Source organism: Grammomys surdaster, unplaced genomic scaffold, assembly GCF_004785775.1.
Source record: "Grammomys surdaster isolate TR1022 unplaced genomic scaffold, NIH_TR_1.0 225, whole genome shotgun sequence".
Lineage (NCBI taxonomy): Eukaryota > Metazoa > Chordata > Mammalia > Rodentia > Muridae > Grammomys > Grammomys surdaster.
In genome coordinates this window covers 7,903,272-7,913,563 of record NW_021604670.1, presented here as the reverse complement: position 1 = coordinate 7,913,563, position 10,292 = coordinate 7,903,272, and the positions used below count along the sequence as shown (strand labels likewise).

The window sequence follows — 10,292 nt, the reverse complement described above, 5'->3', positions numbered from 1 at the left end:
CACACACACACACACACACACACACACACACACACACACACACACACCCCTACCTGTCTGTGTTTTAGGGGAATAATTAATTTAGAACAGTATTTCGGTTTGACTGATGAAGACGAGGCAACCTAACCTGGTGAGCTCTAGGGATGTCAGGAACAGACAGGGTGAAGCATCCACAATTTGCCTTCTGCTGCCATTTAACACCTTCTACATATGCAGCATGGCAAAATCAGCCTGAGCTTGCCAAGTCTGATCTTTCTGCTTTTACTGCTGACAGTTTAGATCAGGAAAATAAGATGCAATGCATTTGAGCAGCAGATGTATTCTCACAGGAAGATCTCCCTGGTCCCAGTTTTCAGTAGGATGGCAGCTTTGCCCACAGGGTTCGGGCTGCTCTCTCTGACAGACCCAGTACCCAGAACTAGCTGCTTAGTTTGGTTATGCACGTTTGCTGTTTGTCTGCTTTAGATCCAGTCCCTGGGAGACACTTGCCAGAATACATCCCTGAAGAAGTCATGGTGAGTTCAGATATTTGTTTTCTGGATGAAGCCCAACCTTCCAGAAAGCATCTGTTCAAATACCTCAAAAATTCTCTGGCCATGAAAAATTGGACTGGATGGATTTAATCATGAATTGAATGAATGAAACATAACACAGTACTGGAAATGGTGTCTGTGTGTGGGCTCCTGCCTTGGTCACTTGAAGGTAAGGCGAGAAATGGTGCCTGGGCAGTAAGGGTCCAGCCTTCCTCACTGGATGACAGGAAGGGCCAAGGTGCCTGTGCACAGTAGGGTTCCTGCTCAGTCACTGAAAAGTAGAAAATGTTATGGTGTCTGTGCACAGTGCGGTTCCCAGCTCTCTCACTGTACAGTAGAGAGGGCAATGGTACCTATGCACAGTGGAGATCCAGCCTCCCTCACTGGGATGTAGAGAGCTGTCCTACACTGTGCTTCCCAGGCTTTCTGTGAGGGTGTCTGTCAGGGGTCTGGAATTGGATATCCTGTGTAGGAGGAACAGCCTTGTCACTTAACTTTGAGAGGGCAATCACTTCAACCACTGCTGTACCCTGGCTTTATCTCAGCTCTGCTAAAAACAAAACAAAACAAAAACAAAAACAAAAACAAAAACAAAAAACCCAGGTCTCTAAAACAAGTAGGTAGAAGGTAGCTCTATGACAACATCTATCTGCTTTGCCATGGAGTCAGGAAACATCTTTCTTCAAAGGGCTTATTTAAATCCTGCTTTTGAGGCTTTCCTGGGCACTGCAAATAGGAACAGAAATTTGGTGAGGCCATAATGGAGGGGACTTTGGACATGTCTTTCAGAATGCAAAATATGTATGCATACTGTTTGACATGGCATTTCTACTTTTTAAGTATTTGTATTAGGTGTATGTAGCTACACTGTAGGTTCTCAACCTGTGGGTCCCGATTCTTTTGTGGTTGAACAACTGACCCTTTCACAGGGGTCACCCAAGGCCATCAGAAAAAAACAGATATTTGCATTATGATTCATGACAGTAGCAGAATTACAGTTACGGTTAGGGGGTCACCACAAGGAACTGTATTAAGTGGTTGCAGTATTAGGAAGGCTGAGAACTTCTGTTAAGGAGACTACAGAGGAGAAAGGACACTTCATTGTCTTTCCTTAAGGAGTGCCTCTGTTTTACTTCTCTATGCATGTTTTTTTTTTTAAATAAAACACAACTTTAACTTAAAATTAACTTGTGATTAAAAGTTTCTACTCTGGTAAATGTCTGGGTTGGTAATAAAAAGGAAATATACCACCCTTTATTCTTTCAAAAGCCTAGTAGCTGTTGCACTACTTGTGAACTGGACCAAACAATACTTGGGGTTTCCCCTTTAGGTGTGTGACTCAGGAGGCACCTACTATTCCCTAGGTTAACCAGCTACTAGGCCAGGTGTTGGGAGGCTGGAGTGGATGGCCATCGAAGGATGTCATACTTCCTTAGGGACAGTTGTTGATATGAATGAGAGGTGCTCAATGTCTGATCACACCTCTCCAGAGAAGAAAGCTTGTCCTTCCTAAGCAAGGGCACCCTGCCTATGGAGATGTCTGAGGAGAAAGGCTTTCCTAGGCTGGGCTGAAGTTTAGCTGGGTTCTCTTTGAACCGAGGAAGGTTGGTTTCTTTCTCTAGTCACAGAACTACCAGTTGATCCCCAAGGGACCTGAAGTTCTCCATTCTGACAAGATAGACATTGCTTTCCCTGACAGATGGTCCATGGGTTCGTTCCAAGAAAGGTGAGAACCATTAGGCTGTTCCTAGATATAAACAACATCCTTTCATCCCAGTAGGATGTCTGCATCTCCCATCAGCATCCAGACCCACATCTCCAGATGGCCTTGACTGTCCCTAACCTGATGCAACCTCCCAGTTCTGAAGGCAGCAAACCTCCACTCTCCTCAACTTCTCTGCAAGCTTTATTTTCTTTCTTCCAACTTGGACGCTATGTACAGAAGCCCCCCTTTCATCTGTAGCTTTTGAAACAACCTCTCTACCCCCCAACCCCCTTGCTGTCAGAACATCTCTCTCACCCAGTAACCCTACCACCTCTATACCCCAAAGCCCTACCTAATTCTTCCTTTTACCTTCTCTCAAGGTTTTAAACTTTTCCATGATGGTGTTCTCTACTAATACTCCTGCTGTCAACCCTAGGATCATGGCAACACCACACAGGAGAGCCCCATCATCCTTAGCTCCTTATTGCCTCAACCCACAGATTTCAAGCATGTTTCTTCTCAGTCACTTATCCAATGCCTTAAATCTAGTCTTTAGACCCTATCACCATGATACCTCCCCACCTCCCAAACTGGGAGCAATAGATGCCTACTCATTGCTACTCTCACCATCAGCTGTCCCCTTTAGAATGTGACCTTCCCTTGCTTTCTGGGATGTCTTCCTCACCTGGTGGCTTTTCTACTTGGGCTTCCTCTTTTTTTGTAGATTCACAACTTTAGAGTCACCAAAGCTCAGTCAGCTGCCATCTCTTCCCTCCACAATTTCTATATTAGCATTCAGTTGTGTTACCACAAAGGATATATGCATGACTTCCAAATTTACATCTAGAGCTCTGTCCGACAGCTCTGCCAAGCGCAGCCTTTTATAAAAACCCTTCTCAGGGTCTTCTCTTGGCCGTCTCCTGGGACTCTCAAAGTTACAATGAGCTCTTGATGTCTCACAGACACTGGCTCTATCTTCGCCTTTCTCACCCATGGTTTTCTGAAAGTGAGATCTCCGTTATGAGACTTCAAGGAGCCCATCAATGCTTCTTCTGTTTTCATTTCCTAATGACTTACTGCTTAATTATTAGGGGCAGTTATTTACTAAGTTTTTTTTAAACTACATTTCTAGTCTGTCTTGAAACTAACCATGTGACAAGGCTAACCTGTGTAATGCTAGGTTCCTAGCTAGTAGTCAATGATGATGGACAGATCAGTGGACGAGGATTAAAATCTTTAAGTTTTATTGAAAGGACTTTCAGGGAAGCTCCCTTGAAATAAAAACAAAATATCTGTGGGGGAGGGCTGTGACTATCTGAGGGGGAGGGGCTGTGACTATCTGAGGGATGGGGCTGTGACTATCTGTGGGGGAGGAGCTGTGACTATCTGAGGGATGGGGCTGTGACTATCTGTGGGGGAGGAGCTGTGACTATCTGAGGGGCTGTGGCTATCTGACTATGAAATCATTTTGACCTTTTCACCTTCTGGGACTATGGATGTGATCCTGAGGTTTCACCCTTAAGGTAGGGCTTAGGGTGTTGAAGCAGCAGGGTTGGTAGAAGGATACTGGCTTTTGAATTATTGTAGGACAACCATATCTTCCAGGACCAACACTTGCAAAAACAATAAACTTCTACCTGATCAAGACATTGTTAATTAGGATTTTCTGCTATTTATCATTGAGCCAACCCTATCTGATAATTCTAGTGTGTATGACACAGTCATACATATTCAAGCAATGATTAAAATGTATAGGAAAGGCAACGGATAACCCATGGACTTGTTTTATTCCTATGGTTTTACAGAACACATCTTGGGCAATGGAGAACATTGCTGAATAGTATTCCAAAATCCACCTGTCTTTGGAAGAGAAGTATGTTACTCACGGCATCTAAGAACACTGGATGGCTGGAGGACTGTGTGAGCCCTTGATGCTTTTGTTTCTTTGAAACAATGTGTTTAAAAACATTCTAGCCACGTATCTAGTTTAGGACCCCATGATTCATGCACAGTATTAACAGTGTCTTGGGGAGGTATAAGGCTACCTGTTGGTTGCTACAAAACAGGCCTAATTCCGTCAAGAAAAAGTATTAATAATTTTTGTTCTCACCTTCACAATGGTTTTTTTACCTTATTTTTATTTATACTAATGATGAATGAATGATTTTTTTTGTGAAATCTTCTCTTCTGCAAATGGCTTTGTTGAGTGGCAGCCATTTCAGGACAATATGATGCAGGCAGCTTTGGCTACAGATCATGGCTTTCAATGATGTCAGTCAAAGTAACTGTCCAGCCACCTACCTGTCTCTATAAAATGCTGCTCTTCATAGAGCAAAAATGATTACTTAGGCACATTTGCTTCAAATCTATTATATAAACCGAGATTTGGGAGAGTAGGTCAGTCTGTGATAGAGTGCTTGCCTAGCATGCTTGACACTTCAGGTTCAGCCAGAAAAAATAGAGTGAAATAACTCTTTCATTTGTACATTTTTTTTTGGGGGGGAGGGCTGGGGATAGCTTATGCTACATGTTTATCTAGAGATCAGTGGACAATTTGTAGGAACCGTTTCTTTCTTTCCACTATGTGGGTCCTGGGGATTGACTTGAGACATCAGACTTGGCAGCAAGTGCCTTTACCTGCTGAGCTATCTCACTGTCTTGGAACTAGTTTTATACATTTGTTTTTAGAATTTCCATAAGTGTGTTGTTTCAGAAGCAAAGCTCACTAACCTCTTATGTCTGTAAAATAATTCTAATGCAGTTTTTATTAAGGGAACACACTGGTCAGACAGTTTATCATCTTGGGAACAGGAGTAAAAACTAGAGGCAGTGTTTGATTGGGGTAGGGCTGGGACTCTAGGTTCCCAAGGCTGAGAGACAGATGACCGTGCTGCTTTTTCCCAGCTTAATGTCATACAGCCTTCACATTTCATGTCTCCCACTCAGCAGAAGTTTTCAAGCAGATTGTCTTTGCTTGCTCCTGATCCTTCTCTAGCATCACATCCATCCTCGTGCAGATGAAGAGATGGCTCGGGCTATTGCATCTGTTTCGGTACTTCATTACAGAGACAAACCAAAACAGAAGTAGATGAGAACTGCAATGGGCATGCTCCCCAGAGACACCTGCACAGGGCAGAGCTTTAGTGTGACTGCACTGAGCTCAGCTTTCACATTACTGCTTGCTGCCTCTGTATCCCCAGATGAATCACTTTGTGCCTCTGAACTTCAGTGTCTACAGTACTATGAGCCTTGATTTCTCCCAGTGTCATTACCGTCTACCCATGTGGCCATGGTACTGGGGAGACAATACAATGTTTACAGGCATGCACTCAGGCACCTCACAATGCTGGAGTGGCCTCCCCCTTCATCTTTCAGCCCAGTCAGTTGGCTTTTGCCATCTTCCTTATCTCGTTTATCCCATATCTACTGACCTGTTAGGGCTCATTCAAATACTCCCTTCTTTATGTAAATCTTCTCCCTTCCCCACTGGCAGACATCTTTTCCATACTATCTTCTGCCCTTCTCCAGTTTTTACTGTGTTTTTCCTGGTGCCTCACTCTCTCTCTGTTACTGCGCCCCCTTGTTTGGAAGCTTTGTGGGAACAGACTGCTTGCTCTTGAGTCATGTTTTTCTCAGAGTACCTAATGGGAAGCCTAGCACAAGAAGGTGCCCCAAAATAATGTGCCAACTATGTGTAGGACAGCATTTAAAAGTCCCTATTTCATTCTTCTCTGGAGATGAGATGGTATGTATAATGCATCTTTCCATTTGATCAATTTAAAGAGGATGAAAAGGATTTGCAGCAAGTAGCTGATCTTACATCATGTCCAGAGAATTCTGTAAATAGTTATAAATAATGACTCATCCTATGAGCCGACATAATAAAGCCTTACTGGAGGGCTAGTCACAGTGCTCAAACTGTAAAACTGTTTAAAGGGAGCAGAGTATTTCCCCAAAGTGGTGAACTGACAATTATTGCCCCAGACACCTCCATCTTTATTACACTCTCTTACATTGCACTGCATGGAGGGACATAAATCAGTTAGGATTATTATTTTAAGTGAGAGGTGAGAAGCCCTTGAGAATGTCTATTGTCAGGTCTGAGGGATCTAAGTTGACTTTGGGTCTCTTTGATGGAATCCCAGAACTAGGTTCAAGACAAATTTGGCTTGTCTTGTCCAATAGTGTGGTCTGGGGGGGTTGAAGCTCTGCTCCATGATGTCCTTTATGTTGGTACCTCAAAGGGACTGCTATGTGCTTGGAAGACTGTACTCTTTCAAAGGTCTTCATTCCAGATGAAGAGTTAACCTCAGGTAGCATTTCAGGGATGGTCTCACAAGAAGATCCACATAAGAAAGATTTCTCTAATCAAAGAAGCCTGAGAACCTTGCAGACCTCATTCACTGTCTACATGACTCACTGTAGACTGTCGTGTCTGATAGCATAGCCAAGGACCAAGAGTCACCTGGCATCGAAGTCTAAGTTAAAAGTCTCTTAGTACTTTAGATATGGCTCCCTCCTCTGCTCCCTTCCTTCTGTGGTGTTGAGGCATACCATATCACAGGAGAATATGTCATGGAACACTGCCTTAGTTATTGTTTGCTTATCATAATGGGGAGGGGTGTTTAGCCAAGAATAAGACAGTGAGTGGGAAATGGATGAAGGGAGGGACAGTCAAAGTGAAGAAGAAGGTTAAAGGTGATCTATAAGGCCACTGAAACACCAGTCGTCAAGCTTCCTAACCTAAGGACCATTCTTGGTTCTCAGTCCAGACAACAGTTTGACTTTTGTTTTCTTTTTCCAAACCTCAATCATTAGCAAGTAATATCATCAGTCTGCAAGTTCCACTCCTGTGTCTCCACATGATCTTATCTGAGGTAGCAGGGAAAGAGGGACGAGCAGCTACATAACAGCATTTGCTCAGAGGGTTGTACAGAGGAAGGAGAGAAACAGAGAAAGGGTCGATAACGTGACAGGGAGACAAGAGAGAGGTGGGGCTGGTAGGCCACGGGCAGGGTGTTATAAGGGACATAGAGGAGATTAGTGAGAGTCAACAAACCCTCTTCCTAAGCCAGAAGTCAAATGACAGCCAGGGTGGGGACTCCCTTCAACCTATTCCCTGGTGGAAGGGCACTGACCAAGGACCTGCATTTCTCCAGCTGTTGACAGGACTCTGCCGGAGATCTTCTTAGTGGCTAGACCACTTAATGACTCTGAAATGGTTAACCAGAAACCCAGGAAAGCAACAGAGAAGGGCCCAGTTATGTCCAGAAGCCAGAACTGGGAGGGGCTGAGAATGGGCTTATCCAGGACTGTCAGATGGTCCACTTCATACATGCAAAGCATCTAGGAAATCTTCAGTAAACTAAGGCAGCTAAGAAATACTGGAAGCTGAATGCAAGATATGCAACACACTTGGGAATTTACTGTGTTGAAGGACATTCTAGGGTATCTTCTGATTGCACGTTAGTATCAGAGGAAGAATCGTATGAAAACCCCAAATGATTTTTAAAATAATCATTACATATTCCTCAAAATGTGGAGATGTGTGGGGTGGATCGGCAGCGAGGGTGAGAAGACAACTCTCTTTACAAGAATTCAAAAATGTCAAATTTTTCTTCTATGAATTCTGTTCTGGAATGAAATAATTATGAAAAGTGATTCTGCCTGGGACAAGGTTGATCTCTGAGATAGGGTCTGAAATTCACTAGTAAGTGCATGTAAAAATAAGTCCTGACTTAGGAAATTGTTCAAGTGACTCACCCAACCTGACAGAGTGGGAGCCTCCTATAGACAGGTCTGGTCCCTAGAATGGTGGCTCTGGACTATTGGATTAATGTTCTTGTTTGAGTTGGCATAAATATTAGGGTCTGAGGATACGGGCCACTGCCCTCTGCTTGAGAACTGGGTTTTAGGCTGGTTTAAGGTGTATATGCTACTTTAGGTATCTTGTTGCTTTTACACAAACAATAAATCCATCAAAACTTAATTCTCTGAAACACAGGGCCTCCCAGGCAAGCACTGGGTGGACTTGTTTCCGTATGTTCCTGTGAGTACGTGGGTGTTGATTTGTGCTTGTATTTTGGACACCATTTCTCTGCGTGTGTTATATAATCGGGATGGTTTGATTGAATGGAACAACACAATTACCCATGGTATTGCACGTCTCTAATTCCAACTAAACACAATGGCGAAAACTAGACAAAAATGCAGAACTCAAAAAACAAAAACAAACAAACCAACCAAAAACCACATGATGTTACTGAGATCATGCAAAGAAGAAAATAAAGAGGTTAAAAAATGGGCAAGCAACAGACACCATAAATGAAAGAAGGAAAAGAGAAAAAGCCAGGGGCATACAATTCTGAAATCATTCTTACCTTCTTCAGTCATTGTGTCATAATATTTTAGTTTTCCATATGATCCAAGTTCTACAACATCACAGTAAAAGACACAAAGATAAGGAACGAGCTATAAAGTAAGAACTTTGCTTTTACACATTCTTAATTAATCAGATTCAGAGTCATACTGTCAGATTCGGCAACTGTAACTACAAGGAGATGGGCAAACATGAGCCGTGTGGCAGACGGCTTCACGGCCCGGTTTTAGAATCACTGAAAATATATTATTCAACTGAGGGTGGGCTCGGCTGTGTGTTATAGAATAGGACATGTTAGTTTAACACTCAATGAAACAGAATACTTGGCAAAAGTGCTTTGGCCCAGGCCTTTCCTAACCTCACTTTTATAGAGGTGACACTCCAGGAGGAAAGGACTGAGCAAGAACAGCCATCTACCCCCAGGGATCCTTGTAGACACTTGCTATGTAAAGTGGCCTAAAAGTCACCGCATGGCTTTTCCAGCCCCCAACAGAACCATCTGTCAGAGAATAAGGAGGCTACTTGGGGAGTGGCTGTATGAACAGCCCAAGTTTAGCTCTCCTATTCCTGAAGATCTTATAGTTTAGATGAAACACTGAGTGTCATGTGTGCAGGATGCTGGACAAGGTGCCAGAGGCACTGCAAGCACTGAGAGGACCAGTGAGGAGTCTTCCCGGGGAAGCCTGCCTGGCTGAGACAGGCGAGAGAGAAGCACATCAAGGCATGGCCTGCTGTGGTGCAAAGAGCAGGGTAGGGGAGCAGTTTTCGTGCTTTCTGAGTGTAGATGACCCCGGGGACCTGTCTGGACTGGAGATCACTGGGAGGCAGGGATGTTGGAGTCAACTGAGGACATGATGACTGGGTTAGGAGAGAGAGGAGATAGGGATGTATTTCTTCTGTCTCTTACTTTAGTTTCAAAACAGAAACTTTGGATTTTGTTCTCTTCATAATCCCAGATAATTTTGAGTAATGTTGTAAGCAGATTGAAAATGGTTTTCTAAGTCATAATGACATTCTTACAATAAACTTCAAGAAATTAATTAGACTCTAGAGACACTCTTGTGACTCCACCTAATGTGTCCATGGCCCATGGCCTTGGACAGATGCTGAAAATTCACATGTGAATCAACTTGAAACTGACGAGACTGTGTGAGATGCAGGAGCCCGCTTAAAGCAGATGACAAACATCCCTGTGTTGGATACTTATACCATACATTCTCTCCTCTATATATTTCTTTCCACACGTCTAATTTTATCTAAAGCTATTTTAATACAAATATACCAGTAGAAAATTATACTTTTGGGAAGAAAAATCATCTCATATTTATGTCCTTGTGGATTTTATCTATTCTGGCCTTTATTAAAATCATTACAAAAGATGCAGGTGCTTCAATAAGAAGTTGAATTTTATATAAATAAGAACCCTTTTTTTTGTGATTTCTAGGTATTCCTTTTAGTGAAATATTTTTCAGTTGTTTTAGGAACAGTTGGTGTATGTGTGTATGTGTGTTTATAGAGGAGTAGAGGTCTTAAGTGATCTACATGCTTCATAAATATTAATCATATGTTCATTGTGGCATGTGTGTATTTTGTGTGTGTGTGTGTGAGAGAGAGAGAGAGAGAGAGGGAGAGAGAGAGAGAGAGAGAGAGAGAGAGAGAGAGAGAGAGAGAGAGA

At 43.0% G+C, this 10,292-nt stretch overlaps 1 protein-coding gene across 4 annotated transcripts in view; it reads right to left on the bottom strand.

The window, feature by feature from the left end:
• Slc24a2 (solute carrier family 24 member 2) overlaps positions 1-10,292 on the bottom strand; it is a 229,467-nt gene that overhangs the window by 51,354 nt on the left and 167,821 nt on the right. For 2 of the 4 annotated variants that reach the window (XM_028773375.1, XM_028773376.1), the window contains exon 4: positions 8,619-8,669. The exons of the other annotated variants lie outside the window; for them this stretch is intronic. In XM_028773375.1, the coding sequence (XP_028629208.1) occupies positions 8,619-8,669 (51 nt within the window). The remainder of the gene's footprint in view (positions 1-8,618; positions 8,670-10,292) is intronic. 4 annotated transcript variants of the gene reach the window in all.